Raw genomic sequence first — 21,526 nt, 5'->3', positions numbered from 1 at the left:
TAGATACCTCTCCAGAAGTAGAGTTTGCTAAACCGGACCCTGGAGAACATGCTGAGATACCTTACAGGGCCCTTATGGCTAGAATAATTGAGTTTATGGGGTGGACTACACTTACTGTTGCAAGATGACTGTACTAATATATTAGATAAAGGACCCCAGGAAGAACCCGTTGTTCCTTTTCATGCTGCTCTGCAAAGAAAAATATCTGCAAATTGGGAAACTCCTGAAGTTATCCCTGCAGTTAATAATAAAACTCTCTGCTAAATACAGAGTATCAGCTTCAGATCCTGAATATCTAAGCAAGCATCCAACTCTGGAGAGTTTAGTTGTGCAGGCAGCAACTTCATCAAACAGTAAGTCAGAATACCCTACCATTCCACAAGACAGAGATGATAAAAGATTTGACGCCATGTGAAAATAAGTCTTTTCGGCATGTAGTATGGCGCTGAAATCTATCAACGCCACTTGCACGCTAGCAAGATTCAGCCACACACTTTGGGAGTGTGCTTCATCTGCGGCTGACTGTCTCCCAGAAGGAGAAGAATGGGAAGCATTCTTAAACATCATTAGGGATGGAAAGGATGCAATGTGTGAGTCCCTTCAAACAGACATTGACTCAGCTGACAGTATCAGCAGGGCCATGGCGGCAAGTACCACAATCCGCAGGTTTGCGTGTTTGCAGAAGTCTGGGTTTGCTCCAGATGTGCAAGCCAGACTTCTAAATATGCCCTTTGACGGCACTTCTCTATTTGGAAAGAAGGCTGATGACAGCCTGGAGAAATTGCAAACATCCAAAGCAGCCGCGAAATCCCTTGGGGCTGCAATCCGGCAAACTCCAAATCGACACTCAGGTACATCCTGGAGGGGTAAGTTCTTTTGTTTTTACTCCGCATTCGGAAAAGGCAGAGGACAGCCAGCTCAAAGGGGCCAGAGACGATTCTCCCGTGGTGGACGGGGTAAAGGTACAAAATCTGCATCAGCAGGTGCTACTTTACCCTCAGCATCTGCGTCAGCCGCTTCTAAACCCCTCTGAGGTCTCCCCTCACAAGACACCAGTAGGGGGCAGGTTAACTCAACATCTGGCAGAATGGCAGGCTATTACATCAGATGCTTGGGCATTGGAGACAGTTGCCAAGGTTACTGCCTGCCTTTCCTACACTTTCCTCAGAGTCATCCACCAGGGAACAACTCTTTGAAGCTTCCAGATCTGCTCCTTATGCAGGAGATTTCAGACCTGCTAGAGAAAGGTGCCATAGAACCGGTACCTGTAGCGGAGAGGAACAAGGGTTGGTATTCCCCCTACTTTCTAATACCGAAGAAAGACGGAGTACTGAGACCCATCTTGTACTTGCGAGAATTGAACAAATTCCTCAGGAAAGACAAGTTCAAGATGGTAACGCTTTCTCAGATCCTTCAGGCTCTCCAGCTTCAGGACTGGTTAGTATCTCTAGACCTTCACGATGCTTATTTCCATGTGCCAATCCGTCTCAAACACAGGAAAACCTGAGGATCACAATTGGCAACTCTCATTATCAATTTCGAGTTCTGCCATTTGGGCTGCCCTCCGCCCGAGGGTCATTACCAAGCTAATGTCGGTTGTGACTGCAAGTCTAAGGAGGGAAGGGATTCCCGTCCACCCCTACCTGGACGACTGGTTGATCAGAGCAGTATCCCCGGAAAAAGCTCAGATCTATCTAGATTATGTTTGCCACTTCCTTCACAAGCTGGGCTTCTCCCTCAATTTAAAGAAGTCACAGATTATACCATCACAGAGGCTCCAGTTCATTGGAGCAGTCCTGGACACATCCCTGGGAAAAGCCTCGCCACCAGAGGTGAGGGCTCAAGATATTCTACAGATGGTCACCAGGTTTCAAAATGCCCAACGTCTACCAGCCTTCGACTTTTTGAGGTTGCTCGGTCTCATGGCATCCTGCATCTTCCTAGTGGCAGAGGCTCGCCTGAGAACGAGATCCCTCGAGTGGGCACTAAAGACACAATGGTCACAATTCTCACAAAAAATGTCAGATCTCCTACAAGTCCTGGACAGAGTAGCTCGAGACGTTCATTGGTGGGCCTGTTGGGAGAACATCTTAAAAGGAGAGCAGTTTTGGCAACCATGGCCAGAGGTAACAGTAGTCATGGATGCTTCACTCACAGGGTGGGGAGACCATGCCAACAACTTGACCATCAGCGGTCGTTGGTCTCCATCGGAGTCCAGACTACATATCAACCTATTGGAGCTGAGAGCGATCAGACTAGCGCTGAAAGCTTTTCTGCCATCAGTACAGGGAAAGAATGCCCTGATAATGACGGACAACACAGTGGCCATGCACTACCTCAACAAAAGAGGAGGCGTAGGGTCACTGCCACTGTGCAGCGAGGCAATGCAGCTTTGGTTTTGGGCAATTCAAGAAGGAATCTCTCTATCGGCAGTTCACCTAGCCGGAGAGAAGAACTTGACGGCGGATGCTCTGAGAGGCAGAGCACAGTCTCTCACGAGTGGGAACTAGCTCAGGAAGTCCTTCAAGAGATCTTTGCCTTTTGGGGAACCCCTCAAGTGGATCTGTTCGCCACCAGCATCAACAGGAAGTGCGATTAGTATTGCTCAAGGCAATTTCCCCCAAGAGGAGCTCTACGGAACATGTTCGTAGTGGACTGGGATTATCCACTTCTATACGCGTTTCCTCCAGTCCCTGTCATTCCTCAAATGATCAGGAGGTTCAGAAGATTCCGGAAACCCATGATCCTAATTGCCCCAGATTGGGACAGGAGAACGTGGTACCCGGATCTTCTAGACATGTCTATCTGTTCTCCAATTCGTCTTCCGCAAAGAGAGGATCTTCTCTCGCAGAAGGGAGGTCAGGTTCTCCATCCGGATATCAGAACCCTCAACCTTCATGCCTGGTTTCTGAAAGGTTGAGATACAAGGATTGGGATCTCCCGGATGTCATGGAGGTGTTGCTTTCAGTCAGAAGGCCAGCAACAAAGACTTTATACTGCTGCCGTTGGAACAAATTTTGCAGCTGGTGTAGAGAAAAGAATATTGAACCCTTTTCATGTAGTACACCGATGGTGTTATCTTTCTTGCTTTACTTAGCAAATTCAGGTCTTCAAGTTGGTACGATCAAGGGCTATCTCGTAGCGCTGTCAATCTTTAAGCGTACTGCTGAGGAGCCTTCATATTTCAAATTACCCTTGGTAATCCAATTTCTGAAAGGATTAACTAATGTTTATCCGCCAAAGCCTTTTCAAGGTCCATTGTGGGACCTAAATCTAGTCTTAAAATTTCTGATGGGTACTCCTTTTGAACCACTTCATTCCTGTTCATTAAGATTTCTCACTCTTAAAACAGTCTTTCTAGTGGCTCTAACTTCCGCCAGAAGAGTGAGCGAATTACAAGCTCTATCTTGCAAACCTTCTCATACAATTGTTCATAAAGACAAGGTTGTTTTACAAGTGAAGCCTAATCTTCTTCCAAAGGTGGTCTCTGAATTCCACATTACTCAGAAAATAACTTTACCCTTGTTCTATCCTCCTCCCCATTCAGGGAAAGAGGAAGAGAGATTACACAGGCTGGATCCAAGGCGTGCCTTAAGCTTTTACATTAACAGACTGGCAAGAATCAGACAAGCAGACCAATTGTTTGTTGGATATGCAGGGCACAAATTAGGGCTGTCAATTACAAAACAAACCATTTCAAGATGGATTATTTTAACCATTATAGAATGCTATAAATTGGCGGGGGAAGAGCCCCCTCAACATCTTAGGGCTCATTCAACCAGGGGTATCGCAGCCTCTTCGGGTCTCCAAAGAGGGGTTCGGATTAAGGACATATGTGCGGCTGCCACATGGTCGTCTGCACACACTTTTACCAAATTTTACAGTCTTGATTCCTCCTCTAGCCAGGAGACAAAATTTGAAAAAGCTGTGTTGCATTCTGTTCATCTTTAAAGGGAAACATTTCATTTTTGCTCCCGCCTCCTCTTTATACTACTGCTATGGGAGTCTATCAAAGATAAGGAATACGTCGGCGGACACAATCCCTTCGAAGAACAAGTTACTTACCAAACTGGTAATGTTCTTTCGATGGGATGTTCCTCCGAAGTATTCCTTATCGCCCCTCCCATCCATCCCCGCAGTAAAACTTTCCTTGTAGTTGCAGCTTATGCTCCTTCAAGGTTACTAACCAATTCATGCAAAGCAAAACTAAACTCCAAAACGGAACTGAGTAACAGACGCTGCGTGAGTCTACTTATACCCAGGGTGACGTTGGCGCTGATACGGAGGCTGTCAAGGGACACCGTCTCGAGGGACGTTGACGCACAGCGCCCTCTACTGAGAAAAAATTTCCGAGGCCAGCAAGCTGGAATGGATTATATCAAAGATAAGGAAGACGTCGGAGGACCATCCCATCGAAAGGACGTTACCAGTTTGGTAAGAAACTTGTTCTTCTCCCTGATTCCTTCATAACCTCACTAACCCAAAAGCTGGCTCTCCCTTTGTAGCCATGTGGCTGCCCCTGGTAGGAGAGCTGCACCCAGCCCCTGGAACCCCTAGTTTTCCAATGCCACCACTGAACTGCAGTGTGACTCAATTATCTGGCAACATTTCTCATGATGAACATATACTCATGTGTATCATAGAGCACGCGATACTTCTCTTAACTGCCCCAATCAGTGAACTCCTCATTGGCCGGCAATGTCCTTAACATACATGCCTTCACTCAGGGTATAGAGGGCACTGAACTTCAAGGATACCATCTGGTCCGCTCCAACCATTAGAGGTGCTAATCAAACTCTCACTGTGCTTCTGCCAACTCGTTTTCTTAGTACAATGCTTGATTTTGGGGGGGAGGGGTGAGATTTCAGAACTGAAGTGCTTGTGATCCCTATGCTAACTTTGTCTACTGCATTTTTCTTGAACTGTCTCTGGGCATTGACACACCTAGCGCTGTACAGCCCCCAAGCCAGCAAACATGCTGGAAGCAAGGGTGTGCTGTTGTGTTACCGAAGTAAAATACGTTGTGGTACTTTACTTCAATAGAACTACTTGGTGGGGAAGTCAATATATATATATATATATATATATATATATATATATATATATATATATATATATATATATATATTCTCAATCCCCCATTCCTTTCCGTGGTGTGGAAACCTCAAATTTCGCCCACCTTGGAGTCCTAGAAGGTGCTCATGAGTCTTGGAAAAGTGGACTGCCATTCGGAATGCCGAGGATATCTTGGCAAGCAAAAAAACAGCTTGAGGCATTTGAAATGTTTGCCCAATTCCGTGCGCTGGTTGGCTATTTCAGCCAGGCGGAACACATGACTGAGTCAAGCCACGTAGTTGGCGGGAATTAGACCCTAGTAAGGAAAACAAAAAACAAATTCACAAAAGGGGGAACCATTTTCTCGATGCTGACATTGCCATGGTGATGCGGGGAGTTTGTGTCTCTGCAAAGCTCCAGACTGGCAGAGGAGGTGGATTGTTATCCCAATCCCGCATTCCTTTCCGTGATGCGGGTATCCCCAATTACGCCCACCTATTGAAAAGAGACCATTTCACAAGACCTATAAGATACTGCAAACGTGGCCTGCCACAGGGAACACGGAAGATAAATGGAAAAGAATCTGCACGGGGCGATGCCAATGAGGACGCTGGAGTGAAGTGGACAGACAGTGTGACCAGAGACACACTGATTCGTCAGACACTTGCAGTCTGCCATAGTGGTCTGTAGCTGCTAGCAAACCAAATGTTATGTTACAGAAGACGGATAAAGCACACCTCTGCCATTTACTGAACCATCTGGCAATGATGGCCGCTGAGGTAAGGATGTCTTAGGGGGTAGGTGGTGTCTGGGCACCTGGTTACCTATAAGCCCTTCCCAAAGACAGTCTACCTGCCCGGGTTGTTATGGTAATGGGCGCTCTGCGATTCTTAATCCGTGCTGTCATTGTGGCGCTTGCTGACGCCCACCTTAGTCCAAGTTTGTGTGATAGCTGAGAGTCACTCCCCTCATGCCTGCAAATCTATGCGTTGTGAATGTTCGTATGTGTTTCTGCAGCAGCTGAAAAGCGCCGAGGGAGAACATGAGGTAACAGAGTAGTACCATGAGGCTCAACTCTCATTTGGAACTGCGTGCACTCCTTTCTGTTGCCAGACAGCCCCACCCCCTCTGCTTTCGGGCAGGGCGCTTTCCGTGTTTAAGAGCTATTGTATTGGCTTTTAGAAGAGGTGATGCAAACAAGTTCGATACAATCAAATGCACTTGTGACTGTTATATAACTGGTAGTGAGGAAGGGAGCATGGTGGGGGGGGGGGGGGGGTGCTAGAGGAGGGAGCGGGAAGAGGGAGGGAGAGAGACTAAATGAAAAAAAAAATGGGATGGACAAGAGCGAGGTATGTTCTGTAGAAGTGTTCACTCTCATAGTGCCAGTCTTGCTTTGAGCTGTATTGGGAGGGCGGGCTTCTGGCGCGAGCATCTGCTTGCGGGTTAATGGGTATATATCAAGCAGTGTGGGGCCTTCGGTGAACCTCGTGGCATATGCATCCGGGCGGGGTGATTTATAAGGTGTATGTGGTGGCCTGCGTAGGCAAGAAGCCTTCCGACTGATGGCATGGGTAGTGTCAGAGCAACGGTTACACCCCACCGCCCCCCCTTCCACCCCCTAATGTGTTGCACCAGGCCGACAGTGTGCTTATTGCAGCGGTGTTATACGGTACACGTGATCAACCCTGTGTACACCGGCGAGCAAGGTAAGCGCCCCCCCACCCCGTGTCTCTGACTGTGGTGTCAGGATCTGCTTTTTTAAGTGTACCCCCAGTACTGACCTTTCTATAAAATGGACCTGTCTCCACTGACCCGTGTTCTTCCCAGTGGGCCAGCTGCAGAGACTGTCGCTGGGCCCGGCTGTGTGCACGTGGGTATTTGGACATTAATATGTAGTTCATGCGGAGCAGGCATAGTCCATTGGAGCCAGTGGAAACCATTTGAAACTGGTCCTTGCCGCCCGGGGATGAATACTTGAGTACTAGTTTTAACAGAGCTGTTCTTTTCTGGCGTTGTCCCAGTTCTGGTCAGCATGGCTGCAGCGGGGCTGTGGCTGGCAACGTGGGTTTATGGGTAGAGGGGCGGGGGGGGGGGGGGGGGTGGTGGTGGTATGGAGGGGATTAGGGTAGACGGGGTGCTCTCCGGAAGCGCTGCAGACAGGATGCGATTCGTGCCGTCATAAAGCAGTTAACCGAGAATGAGGCGCAGGCGACAGCAGTAAAACGTGCAGAACTTCAGACAATCGACATTTCCACTTAGTAGAAAAGCAACACAGCGCTGTTGAGCCGTGCAGGTGTCGAAGTGCCTCTCTCTTGTTTTCACTTCACAGGGCGAACGCCGCTTTAATGAACCGATGCGCGCGCTTACTCTAATACAGCGCCTCACTGTCGGGCCTCGGTGAGCAGAGCTGTTGCGTGATTTAGCAGTGATCGATTGGGATTTGCATAATAGCAGCTGAGCCGCCTGGGGGAGCCTCTGCGGGCGTAGTTACAGTCACTATCGCTGCATCTGAGGCCAGGGCGGCAGGCGCTCTCCAGGCCTGCTGCAGACCAGGCACAGGAGAACAGGCACGAGGCAATTCCCGGGGTCTGGACACATTTTCAGGCATTGGAGCAGCCCACGTTTCAGTTCAGGGCCGTCAGCCCCTAAAGCATTTAACTCTCGCATCTCCGTCCGCACAGCCACATCTGCAATGAGCCAAGCCTGGAAGTGTTTTAGGGGGGGAGGGAGTACGCGATGCGTGACAGGTTACAGTAATGACAATACCCTAATCAGGAAGCCAGACAAGAAGGTAAGGTGGAAAAACCTTGGCCACAAGCTTTATTGTATCATGAGCTATGGTGCAAAGAAAACCAAACCAACAAAAAACATAATAAGAAAACAACACAAATATATTTTGGGAAACAAGAGATCAGGTGAGCGGGGCCCCTACTCCCACGTAGGGCCAACTCGTGGCTGATCCCTGCCACCACCCTGAGGGGGTGCAGACAGCAGTACCTCAGGTCCCCCAAAATAGGAACACTATGAACAGCCCCTCTCTGCCAATGTCCAAAAAATGTCCCTTGTAAAGAGTCCATACCTTCTATGGAGAGGTGGACCCATTACTACAGAATAGGGCTTTATTATGCACTGTGATCCCGTGTTTTATGAACTTGAGTCCTGAGAATGTGCAAAAATGACACAATGTTTTGTTTAATTTACGCCTTGATATTTCTATTGCTTTATTGGACTCAGCACATTGCCTATGTGTGGGAGCGGGATGATTTCAGACAACAGGAGCGCCATTTGTTTCCAACAATGTGCAATGGTTCTGAGTGAGGCGCACATTTCTGTCAGTAGCGGCTTTCTTCCTAACTGGGCCAAGTCATTGCCCCCAAGGTGGATGATCAGGAAGTCGGGGTGAAGCGCGGGTTCCCAGAAGGCTGGCAAGCTTGTCATGCAGGTCACCCCAGAGCATGCCGGGCTTGCCCCACCAATAAGTGATTGTGTTCTGAAAATGCAGTCCTTCCTGGGTGTCCTCAAGCCATCTGCTGGCCCTTGTGATGAATGAATGGCCCACAATCCATGCAGTTTTTAATGCGGGTTCCTCTGTGTGGAAAAGGTGAGAAGAGGGGGCGGCGGGGGTGCGCCGGTGGGGTCTCGTAACTGTTTAGATTAGGTCTTTCCTAATATATTTTTTGTATACCCCACATTTCCAACCCCCAATCCCTTTAATTGCTTTCTCCTGTAAACCCCACCCCACCATCCATGCAGATGTTGCTGCGCCGATCCTGAGGGAGTGAGACCCAAATTCTGCTGGGTCCCATCCCACTGCCATTATGGTTTTTTTAAGCACAGACCTTAACTGGAATCTGCTAAGGGCGGAACCATTTTTATGTGTTAAGAGTTGGCCACCCAACCCTGACCGTTTCCCAAGGAAGGACCTGGTGTTGCAAATGGGGCAGTACTCTGCCTCTTCTATACAGCAGAGATTGATAATTCTTCCTTTACTCATCTGGTCAGTCTTAGATCTGTTAAGTTTTATTGCCAAGGTTGATGTCAGATACATCCAACCCCTCCTCTGAACTTGTATTTTTGGATGCAATTTCCCTAATTCTAAAAGCCCTAAAGTAATTAAGTGTAAAGGCTGCCCTAAATACAGCTGTTTCATATGAATTGTTGCATACCTTCTGCAAGCTGTCTATTAGGGTTTTTAATTTAGCAAAGTTAAGAGGGCGCCTAGTATCTCTTTTTCCCCCTTCAAGTTTGGACCAACCTTTCAACGCATATCTTGTCAATGCGCTGCGTGTTTGGCCAGTCCCCCCGCCCCCCGCCAGTCTGGTGTAATAAGCCACTGCTGCCAAACGGGAGGATGCCCGTGCCTTCTTTTTATTCTGTCTGAAGGCCCATTCCATGAAATCATTGACGTGGTTTTCTTGAATTTCTTTCATGTTGGTGATTTTGTTTGTTTTCAAATTCTTTGAGGCATTTACTGTACAACTTTGCCATTTTCTGGGGCAGGGAATTCTTTGCCAGGTCCCCCAAAATCCCCCTGGCCTCACTTGTTGGTTTGTGATGTCGTGATTTGTTTCCCGCTGCGCCTTTTACTTGGGAGCGGTCGTGAGAAGGGTTTTTCCATGGGGTTCTTTCTTACTGGGATGTTGTGGCCGGCTTTGTTTCATCCCAAGATTGCCAACACTTCTTCTGGTACAGCTGTCATGTTTCCCTATGCTTGAGGATTTAGTGCCCTGAAAGTATGGAACTGAAAACGGGACAGTGCGTCAGCAGCCTTATTTTCCTTGCCAGCAATGTGCAGCGCAATGGTAACAATGTTGTATTTTAGGCTGTTTTATTTCTCTTAATGCCTTTAGCATCAATGTGCAAGAAGTAGCACCTTTGTTTAGCACATGCACCACTGCCATGTTGTCGGACCACGTGACCAGCTCTGTATTAATTAGCATGTCCCCCCATATGTGAAGTGCTATCCATATGGGAAATATTTCCAGCAAGGTAATGTTTTTGGTTCAACCTAGTTCTCGCCAGCTGGGGGAGCCAATGGCCTGCGCACCATTTATTGCCCAGACATATAACAAACCCTTTGCCCCCTGCAGCGTCAGTGAACAAGGCCCTTTTGGCAGGGTCATTTACAGGCTTGCACCATATAACTTTTCCATTGAAGTTGTTAAGGAATGTTTCTCATACAGCTAAGTCTTTTTGTATTGCTTTGCCCAGCCTTATGTGGTGATGCTGTTTGGTTGCCCCTCTCATTCTCATTTCAAGGCTCCTGTGGAACAACCGGCCTTGTGGCATAATTATAGTTTCAAAATTGAACTTCGCCGCTAATTACTGTATTTCTTTAAGGGTTGCTTTGTTTTTACCTGCAATTTTTTTGATTGCCCCTAGTAATCTACTTTCTCTTTGGGTATACGGCATTCCCCCTTAGTGGAGTCAATTTCAAACCCTAAGAATGAGACGGTCTGTGTTGGGCCTACTGTTTTGTCTCCTGCTAATGGAACCCTTAATACGGTCATGATATCACAACATTTCTTAATAGCGGCGCTACACAATGTAGACCCTTCTGGTCCTGTAAAGCAAATATCATCCAAATAGTGAACTACTCTAACGCCTGGCATTGCCTATTGTAGGTTCCATTGAAAAAAGGAACTCAATTGCTCGAAGTATGCACAGGCAATGGCGCAGCCCATGGGGAGGCATTTGTCAAAATAACATTTTATTTTATCAAAATGAAAGCAGAGCCATTGGTAAGCACTCTGACCGGCAACAGCCTGAATGCTGACTGAATGTCCGCTTTGGCCATGAGTGCATTCCGCCCTGATAACCTCACTAAATCAACAGCATCTTGAAAGCTGCTGTAGGAAACTGTTGCTTCTGTGGCGGGTATGCTATTGTTAAAGGAGCTCCCTGGGGGGTAGGACAAGGGGTGGATCATTCTAAACTCCCCCTTCTCTTTCTTGGGCACTAGTCCAAGTGGGGAGCATACCAATTCTGTGAAGGGGGGATTATTAAATGGTCCTTCTATCCTGGCCAAGCCTAACTCTTTTTATATTTTTCCCCTGATTATTGTAGGTAAGAAAGAGACAGATTTCAAATTATTGGGGATATGCTGGGATCCATGTCCATGAAATGGGATTCTAAATCCTTCCTTAAAGCCTTGCCCTAAAAAAGATTTTTCTGCTACATCAGGATAATCTTGTAACATTATTATTAGCTTATCTACATTCAATGGTGAGACCCCCATTTTAAAGCTAGTGAGCATTTTTCCCCTTTGTGATTTTGGGTCCTGGCCTAGCGTCGGGGGTTTTAGTGCATTTGCCACTGCTGTGTTCTCCACCACATGTGCTACATTCGTGTCTGAACCTGCACTTTTCTCCCCAACTGCAAGATCATTTTTCATAATTCCAGCAGTATGGCGTGGTGTTACTTACCGCTTGACCCACCCGAGTTGCGAGGGCTTGTATGCCCCTGGTTTTGTTGCCTGGTTCTCTCCCCCACCTGGGGCAGGCTTACAAAAGGGATGTTTAGTTTTATGATGGGGTGAGCTGCCTCTCTGGTATCTGCACGAGTTGCACTGCCTGTAACCCCCACCCCCTTTCTTTGACCCTGTGACTCATCCTCTTTATTATTGTGAGCAGAGTTCTCTTTTAGGACATAAAACATATACAGTTTGGGATCTTCTTCCTCCCAGCCTAGGTCAGGGAATATTTGCACCTCTTTTCCGAATTCCCTATCATAATACAGCAAGGATTCCCCCCCAAATGTATTGTGGATTTCTAGAATCCTTTGATGGCAAGCAATCAGCGCTGTACCCTCTTCTGGGAATTTCTCTAAAATTATTGTGGCAAGAATTTGAAATGCTGCTTCCCAATTTTGTATATTATTTTCTAATCTTAGTCTCCTTGCTCTTTCTTTCTCTTACTCTTTTCTGTCTTTCTTCACAATGTCAAGGCCTATAACTTCATATTCCAACAGGGCGAAGATTTCTATAAAACGTTTTCCCCAAATTTGTTTCTTAATTTTGCGCTTGATATGTCATCCAATAGTCTTTTTCACACTCCTATTCACATTCTTTCCTGCTGTGCACCTGCCATATTTGGTAGTCTTGACCCCGGGGTTCTCCTTACTGCTGCTGAGCCTGACCCATGCCCTGAGGTGACTTTGGTCATCCTCGCTCTCAGAACCCGACCCTGTGTCAGAGCTTTGACCTTTGCTGCTAGAGCTGTTAGAGGTGCTAGATTCATCCCGGTGCCTTTTCTTCTTTTTCCCAGCGCCCCCTTCTTTGTGCCATTTTAAAAATTGTTCTAACATAGACACCAAGCCATTTTGCACAGTACCTGTTTTTGCTTTTCTTTTGCTGCCGGGGTGGACATCTGCTGTGGCTGGTATGCTGCGGACATCAAGGCGCTTTTTCTTCTTAGCCTGCGGTTCATGTTCAGCTGGGTCATCTTCCTCATCGGCCTCTCCTTCTGTCGCTTCGCCCGCTTCAAATCCATGCCATTCACACCTTCTGCTTCCTTGGCCCATTCCAACAGCAATTTTTCTTTTAAGGTGAGAGCGTCGGCCATCCTTGTTCCTGCCCCTGACAATTGCTTGTCGATTTGGCTGAAGACTTATTTCTGGAGGTGCTAGTCCTTATGTACTCCTGCTTAGTTTTTAAGGCTGCTTGTAAACTTAGCTCCTGATGTCCTATGTGTGGTTAGGACTACCAGGGTTTACCCCTGGTCTATGCTGGGGAGTGTCTGTTGCAGCCACCTGGTTCCTTTTGCTAGGAAAATGTTTTTCCTACCCTGCCAGGGCTGCAGCACGGGTTAGCTTGTTGTTTTGTCGAGTGTTGACAAGCGGTGGTGATTCTTCGGCGAAACCATGTGTTATCACCCTAGGGAAACAGGAGTTATTCCTCCTGCAGTGGCCGCTTGTCTCCCCCAGCTGTGGTTGCCAGGGACAAGTGTTTGCTTTGAGTCATCCTGCTCAGGCGTGCCCTCGTGTCATTAGTGCTGTTCCTGCTTACTATGGTCCATGCGTTATTCCTCTTCTCAAGGGTTTGCAATCCCTCAACATTTTTTGTCGTAAATTTGTAGTCCTGCTGCGTTGGAGGGATCACGCCTGCTTTCCCTTTGTGGCTCAGTCAACGCTCAAATTCTTATAGGGGTATTCGTTCCCTGCTGCTGCTGCCTGCACTGGCCTGTGTCCCTCCTCAGATATAGCCAAAAACTGGCCTGAGTGCAAGGTAGCCCCCCCTTTGATGGATCAAAGACCCATTGTCTACACATCCGTCCGGATGGGAGGGGATCCTTTGATTTGAGTGTCAGGGGCAGGGACTACCTGTTTGACTGGTGGTTGTCACCTGCTCCTGTCACCTTCTCGCAGTTTGGGCGCCCAGGAGTCTGGGTCCCTTTTGTTGCTGTGGCCTGGTGGCCTACCCTGTTTGCATGCATGGTAACGGGCAAGTACCTGGTAGGTGCTGCCCATGTCCAGTCCCACTACAATCCCACCTCCCATTTTATGCCCCTAGGCCTTCCACCTCTGGAGGGCCCATGTACATGTATCACAGGCTGATACACTTACTCCTGCAGCAGCACACACAAAATGCACCGGGTCGTCTGTGCTCTAACGAAAAGGCAGGCCATTGTATTTAATAGGTTTGTTTAGCGCTTATTTTGCTAAACAGTAACATGTGGCCTTGTAAACACTTCAGGGCGCTATTACAGTCCTCATGGAGCAGGTGGAAATCCCATTGGGGTGTGCCTGGTGGTTTGGCAAATGTTACATCAGGAATCATGGTGGTGGGTGTATCTTTAGGGCGCGGTGGCGTGTTATGGCTTCTGGGGTCGCTGTCCTGCATGCGGGACGGGTGATGGCGTTGAGGGATTGGTAACAGTCTATTATGAATGGAGCCCTTCTCTGAATATAACTGCTTCAAGCCCTTTCAGGGGTGAGCTATACCTGTGCTCCTGAAGAAGGTTAGAGAGCGATCCACGGCCGGGTAATCACCCGACCCCCCCCTCTAGCGCCCCACTGGATGGGTGGATGTCTTTCATAGCTATGAAGTGATTGGTCCTGAAACATCGAGGCAGGATTTGACTTTGCACTTGGGCTGGCAAGACTTATATTTTAACCTCAAAACAAAGAATTGACGCACTCTGAATCTCTGGTCGCTTGCCCTCCGTACTTGGTTGCAACCATAACCAACGCACTACAATTAATATTAAATAATCACTGAAGCAGCTTTTAAGTCCCCTCCTACCCTTCAACCATGCACACTGGCATCCGAGTAATAAACTAGTGCCATTTCAAGGGCAATATTAGCAGTGCACAATGAGGGCACTTGCGCTCTAGCATAGACACGTCTCAACAGTAGGACACAAGCAAAGTATATGGATGATATTATAGATCCAGGACACAGATCAGCAGCCACATAAGCACGCATTGCCAACAAGTTTGGCTTTTGTGTATTGTCTTGGGAGGATAGCTCAGGGGCAACGTGCGTGCCTTGGAAGCAAGACACGGAGCACCACAGGTTCGATCCCTGGGTCAGCGCTTAGAAAACTCTGGATATTAAGCGTGTTATAAATAACCTATTATATATCATAGGCATGGCAAATACATTTGCCAGGCTCTGTCGTAGTGGTATTAATTGCCAGTCAACGGTAGCAAGTGCAACATGGTGCGAGTAGCAGGGCATCTAAAAGCAGTGGCAAATGCCTAAGACTTATACACAAGCAAAAACTGTTGGCTTTGCCAATGCTTGTTTATAACAGGACATCCGTGAAGGACACACATAGTCCTTATAAATCGAGTGGCTGAAGGCAGACCTGGTTAAGACATTTATATTACTCTAGTAGTGTGTTTAAAGCTCCAATTAAGTAATTCCCTCTCAGAACACCGCTTTGATAAAACACTGTCAGGCCCTTCGAGCACAAAGCTGGATGATAAGGCTTGATAACGCTAGCTCAAAGAGATCCCAGGAGGATGTGTTTTGGGTGGTAAGGGGCAGGACGTGGCTGGGAATGGCCATGGGGATTAGCATGGTCATGGGCAGTTAATGGGAGTTAAAGTAACCAAACAGAACCCACAAGCATTGTGTTCCTCCTCATATGCCATTTCTCCCTTGCTGTACTCTAATGCAATAGTTTTAGCGTATAGTTGGCCTCCTATGAGTTAAAACTAAAAAGGTGCACAAACTCCATTATAGACATTGAACACAGATAAGCAGTCACACAGAATGTACAACTGATGAAGCACAGATACAGGACAAATACTGTAAACAACGAGGAAGGGACACATACCGTAGCATTGAAGGACGATATTGATTATAAATACCCAAAAAGGTGAATGTAGCTGTAACCGAGTGAGATTAGCAGAGGGGCATGGTTCTGAAATTGTGTTGCCATGGTGAGCATAAAAACAAATGGCTTTCTGGTGTGCAATATGTCAATGGTCGTTACTATTACATATGGAGAAAATATACAGCAAGTTACATTATGACTGAGGCCTTTGCGAAGAGCACACTTTGAGAAATAAAATACTCTTAGAAGCGGACAATATTACATTATTTAGGGGTTGACAATATTGAAAGGCTAGGTACTATGAGATTAAAAAAATTGCCCGGGATCACGAGTAAATCTAGGATTTGAACCTAGTCTGTAATTTTGCACTGAATCTCTTTGTTTCCTAGTTCTTATTGTACAGCAAGCTGAAATTATTTGTGAATGTTTGACTTTTATGAATTAAAATAATGCAGTGTTGTGGACCTGACTTGGAAAGTACATAAAGCACATTATATATCTTTATAGATATATATTATCCAAAAGGGGGAGAGATTGTAGCTTTATTAACTCTATCATAATTGGACAAGTACAAGAATACTAATTGATGTGAGCCTGAAAACATCTTAACTCATTTTACTACTGTATTTTCAAAGATTTAAATAAACCCAAACAAAAGAAACTGCGATAATGTTGCCTGCTTATAGTAATTGTTTGACACAGAATTGCAGATTGTTGCTCATGATGTGAAGAAGAATATTTTAAATGATACAAAAATGCAAAACCTTTTTTTGTGTCATATAATGAGTCCTGAAAAAAAGTGTGCCAGAGGTCGAGACCTTCTATCATTTCACTTCTGTTTAAGGTCCATGGTACTCAAATGACCTACAGGGAAATAAAGAGCAGGCAATGAGCTAAATAATATCACAAAATATCAGAAGGCACACCTTTTCACCAAAGACTGCACAGTGCTATAGAGTGAGATAAGATGATCTGTCCAGGATTACAGTGTCGTCCGGCTGAAGAAACCGATATATGAGCTTTTTGGTCCCACTGTCGTCCAACAAATGCACTGTGCTCTTTACTGGAGGTGGCTTCCCATTTTTCACAACCCTCCTTTGGAGGGAATCGAGCTCATGACCTGCATGAAAAAGATGGTATGTTAGTTCACATAACTAGAGATTTCTGGCGCAGGCCCATTGTTTTGTAGCTCAATAGGTGTTTATATCACCAACGTTTATGTAACTCAGATGGAGCAAAGGCTGAATGTTCTGCTATATGAGCAAAGCTCTCTGCAACAAGTATGTTTGTTATTTTTCATAGAGCACACATATTCCTCCAGAGATGCTTCTCATCGCTGGATGGAAGTTGCAGAGAACAATATTTTGGTGCCAACAAGAAAAGAAATGAAACAGCAACGCCAGTGAAAACAATATGCAAGACAAATTGGTATAGCAGAAGAGTCCATGGTGGGAGAATGTCTTGAGTCCAGCGTGGACTGATGGAGTCACACCCAACCATAGACTGGATGCCCTGGTGTAACATGTCTGACAACATGAGGGTCAGAAACCGACACACAGAGCCTCCAGAAGAAAATCAGGTCATAGAGGGGACGCAGGCAAGATAATATATTTCTGGCGTATAACGTGGTTTCAACAAAGTAAATTACTTACAGGTAATTTACTTCATGAGAATTACTTTGTGGGGAAGTAAATGTACAGATGTTTTTAACGATTAAGGGGAATGGGGGATAAGGGTGGCAGTGGGGAGGGAGAGGGTTTGAGGGGACCCCCCAATTAAAAAAAAGAAACACAATTTGAAGTAATTCTGATGAAATAAATTACCAAAAAGTAATTTACTATGTTAAAATCACACTTTCCAGATATTAAACTGTGACAAGGAGAGGTTGCAGAAATGGGGATTGGAAGACCCAGTAGTGAGTCCTCGGAAACCCAAGGTCTCAAAGTCACAGTAGGGCTCTAAATAACATTTGCCGCATCTCGGGCAGACACTATTAGCGCTGGATCCGAGCTGCGGTATGGATGTAAGTCCCCATTTTTTCAAAAGTCCGTAGGACTCTATGGGCATGCTGGCGCTATAACCACAGCGCAATTTGCTCCGGCTAGGTGAGTGGGAGGAAGTCACTCATGGTAGTTGTGCACTCTACAAGTACAAGAAACATGCACTCACTCCCGAAACTGGAACTAACTTTATGGTCTCCTTAAAACTCATCTAATTACTTTGGCCTACCCTTATTGTTCCAGCTTCTTCCTCTATAGAATTCCAGTGACCCTTAAAATGCTTCTAATGAATAGAAACAATCATCCTGATTGTCTGCTACTTGTGACATCAGAACTGCTCAGTTATATTGCAGTCTTCCTCGTGTGACATCGTAACTGGCTTATATCATGCTCTTCTAATTGTGATGTCAGGGAACCCTTAACGAGAAGAAGCACATCTCATGGGAGGTGCCATGGGCCATATTACAGAATCTTCACCCGATACAAGGGCAATTTTCCATGGTATTAGCACGTATGCGATCATTTCCCTAGTGAAAGAAACGAATGCTGTCACTGCATTTTGCACCATGGCAAAGTGTGCCCCAGTGCTAATAAGGACGCGCACCAGTGCATTGAAAGCATGCATCTTTTGCAAAGGGTGATGTTTTCATCACTGCTAATATCATGCAAATATTCCCTGGAATCGGTGCAACGTTTCTGCAGTATGGCCCCACATGTTCCCAAGTCCAGGCTGACTACTCTCTTCTCTACAAGACAAATATCCTTTGTTATTTTACGATAACACACAGCAGCCTGCAAGATCCGTACACAAACTTGGAAATACATTTCTTGTTACTGGTTAGTTGTGACATCACAACTGACCAGTAATAAGACAATGATATCACAACTGCTCTGTACTCAGTTTTGAAGTAACAATGCCTCCTGCTTCAGCCAGCAAAGGGAATTCCAGCTGTATCTGCAACACTTAATGAAAGCCAGGAAAAGCTTTCCAAATTCCTTGCTTGCAGAGTAGTTTTCTGTGCAGCCGGAATCTCTTGGCAGGCCCGAGAAGCCCGTACCCTTTGGAAGTCCATTCGATTGAATATGCTAGTAGCTGATAGTACAGAGACTAGAAGCTCTGAATCCCATATAGAACGCTATGTCAGAACACACACTATTGTAACATACCAAGAGCTCTCCTTGATGTTCCTTCCCAATCCACTTGGCTGGGTCCTCAGATACTGGCAAGCAGGTCTTTGATCAGACTTATGGCGAAGATAAAATATTTAGTTCTTGTTTAACAGATTTTCCACTATTGAAAACGCCCGTAGTTTGAAAGAGGCTTTATGGCTTGTGGGTAGTTTTCCAAACCTCCACAGATATAATAATTGGCAGTAAAGGTGGCGTTTATAGTTACAACCAGTTTTACGAATCCCGTGGATTTTAGTGGATTCGCCAGGCGCAGCACACTTGGGGCCTGATTCTGACGTGGATGTTAAGTACCGAAATTATCGCAGAAAGCACTAATGACCTATTCTGAAGCTGGCGGATTCTTCCGAAGTTAATGCGCCACATTCGGAATATATGTGGCGGTTGCTAGGATGGGTGGGAAACCAGCCTAGCAACCGCCACAATAGTTACCTGCCATTTAAGACGGGTATTCTGGTGGCACTCCTCCACTTTTTAATGCGCATTAATGTGGCGCACATATACGGTACCATTTCGGTGCATGTATTGTGGAGGAGTGCCACAGGAAGCCGGTCGCTGAGTGCAGGTGTGTTGGCGAAGATTAATGGTTGTGGGGTGGGATTGGTGGGTGTGTAATTATTATTGTAATATTCCCCAGGTTTAATTGGGGATGCAAAGCACATTTAATGCACCTTTCTATGCATGCGTACAGTGATAAATGAAGCTTCAGTCATGTACATACACCTATACAGTTACGTGTTTTTTAATGAATATGTGTATGCTTCGCATTTTTGTAAGAAATGTGCATATTATTTTATTTTTATATTTCTTTTGATTGTGGTACGGGCCGCTGTGTTCTTAGCAGCACTTTCGTTAAATAACGAATATGTCGTTATTTAAAGAAAGTGCTGCCGATATTTTTCCATTGCGCCTGTTGTCGCCAGAAACAGGCGCAATGAAGGCGGTGCACTGTCCTGCACTACAGATTTGGCGCAATGATTCCTGCTCTTTAGCATGCGCACTGCACCAACATCAGAATCGGACCCTTGCTATGTCCGCTAGATTTTCTGATTCGCCTTGCAAATCCAATAGCATTACTTAGTTCCAGCAGGCGAATTTGGTGCCGATGGTACTTCCATGGATTCCCATGAAATCCGCCTGATTTTGCACCCTGGTGAAAGCAGGCTGGTTCCATAGGAGTCCATTGTAAATCGTTAATTGGAGTGGAAGTAGCGAGTAAAATTGAATGGACATGGGTTTTACTCTTTACATTTCCACTCGGATCAGGGAATGTAGATAATTGTACAGAGGGGACCTTTTGCACTTAAGTGCAAATTATTCACGGTCCCCTCCAGTGCAATGCCGGATGTTTTTACAGTGACCCTCAATATATATTGTTCTTAGGGAAACGTGTTGCTTGTTCCCTAAACTGATGGATGTGCCTGGCTGTTTGGCCCGAGTTGCATGTCTGCGCTCAGGCTATAACTTACCGCCCGCTGCAGACCTAGGCCGCCGAAGTACTGCCGCCCCCTCACACTTACTTGTGTGTAGGTCATTTATTAGACGCACTAAGAGACGCCTCTTTCAAAGCCGGCTTCCAGGCTCAGTGTCAGCCTGACATTCATAAACGTTTCCCTGATTGGAAGCTGACATATCATTTGATATTTTTTTTCTGCTTATGAACAGATGGGAAATTCGTATGCTGGGCAGCTGAAGACGACGCGCTTTGAAGAGGTCCTGCACAACTCCATTGAAGCCTCTCTCAGGTCCAACAACCTGGTGCCCAGGCCAATCTTCTCCCAGCTCTACCTGGAAGCAGAACAGCAGCTGTCTTCTCTGGAAGGTATGAGTGCCCGCAGGGCTCCGGAAAAGGGGTACTGACATCAATTGGGTGGTCTGAACGCCTTGTGCCCACCATGCTCTGCCCAAATACCTGAGTAGGGAGGTGTAGGCAAACATGCTGTTAATCGTCTTGCTTTCTTGCAGGTACTAGCCACAATACGCAACCACCTCTCCTAAACCTACCCAACCAACCCGAAATCTGCAGCACCAGAAGGAAATATATGCAGGACGTGTCCAAAAGGCACCGCACTTAACATCTTCCACTTCAACACCAAAATATGGTGCAGCAACCACAAATATGCAGCAATGCAGCAACACTCACATCATAATTACAACTGCAATCACCACCCACCCCCAAATTCATAGGTACTTTATAATACATGGTGTACCATTGCAACATCTGTAGCTTTACCTACAGCTCTTAAGAATCTCTCACATCTGCAGTTCAGCTACAACATCTGCAAAACTATTTGAAAATGTGCATCACTACTAAAGATTTGGCAGCACAACTCCACAAATCTGAAATTTCACACCATTGTCTGCACAGCCAGTACAAAATATGCACTACATCGCAAACATCTGCAGCACACCTTCAGAGCACACACACACCCACACCAACATCTGCAGCATCTCTCTAAAATACTCCTGCAGCACTACTACAGAATGTACAGCCGCGCTGCAGAATCTGTGCCACCACTAAGAAATCTGCATCCGTCTTCAGGATCACTCCACAATATGTACCACCACACCAACATTTTCACCGTTACTTCACAATAGGCAGCAACCACTTCAAAATCGATAGCAGCACACCAAAACGCACAGGAAGAACATGCTCCAAAATGGTCAGCTGCACTCTAGAATATGCAGCAACCACTGAAGAATACACAGGACAAAACATCTCAAAAATAGGTAGCACTCGTCAAAAAGCTGCGGTGGCACGCTGGAATAGGCAGTACCACTTTGTCCGCTCCACATCACTCCTAAATTGAGTACTCTGCTTCCACATCGTCTCAAGAGTTTATTTGGGAGCTAACCAAGATACTCCTTACCATATACACTACTCAGGGAATCACTTGTGTCACCATTTTACATTTTCATTTTCAATGTTGTTCCCATCCTGTCTGCATTCTCTCCTGAATCTTTAGCATCAAATGTCATGCTTTATTTAGCAAAAGT

The 21,526-nt window shown here is 46.1% G+C and overlaps 1 protein-coding gene across 2 annotated transcripts in view; it reads left to right on the top strand.

The window, feature by feature from the left end:
• Positions 1-21,526, top strand: part of GREB1 (growth regulating estrogen receptor binding 1) — a 627,979-nt gene that overhangs the window by 113,823 nt on the left and 492,630 nt on the right. Inside the window, exons 1-2 of one of the 2 annotated variants that reach the window (XM_069605956.1) lie at positions 5,460-5,834; positions 20,195-20,351. In XM_069605956.1, coding sequence (XP_069462057.1) covers positions 5,766-5,834; positions 20,195-20,351 — 226 coding nt within the window. In that variant the 5' untranslated portion in view covers positions 5,460-5,765. Of the gene's footprint in view, positions 1-5,459; positions 5,835-20,194; positions 20,352-21,526 lie in introns of those variants that run through there. The other variant, XM_069605957.1, reaches the window with a different exon arrangement.

Source organism: Ambystoma mexicanum, chromosome 4p (genome assembly GCF_040938575.1).
Source record: "Ambystoma mexicanum isolate Mex_15411 chromosome 4p, UKY_AmexF1_1, whole genome shotgun sequence".
Classification (NCBI taxonomy): domain Eukaryota; kingdom Metazoa; phylum Chordata; class Amphibia; order Caudata; family Ambystomatidae; genus Ambystoma; species Ambystoma mexicanum.
Note: the sequence above shows the minus strand (reverse complement) of the source record. Positions and strands in the feature narration are given on the sequence as shown.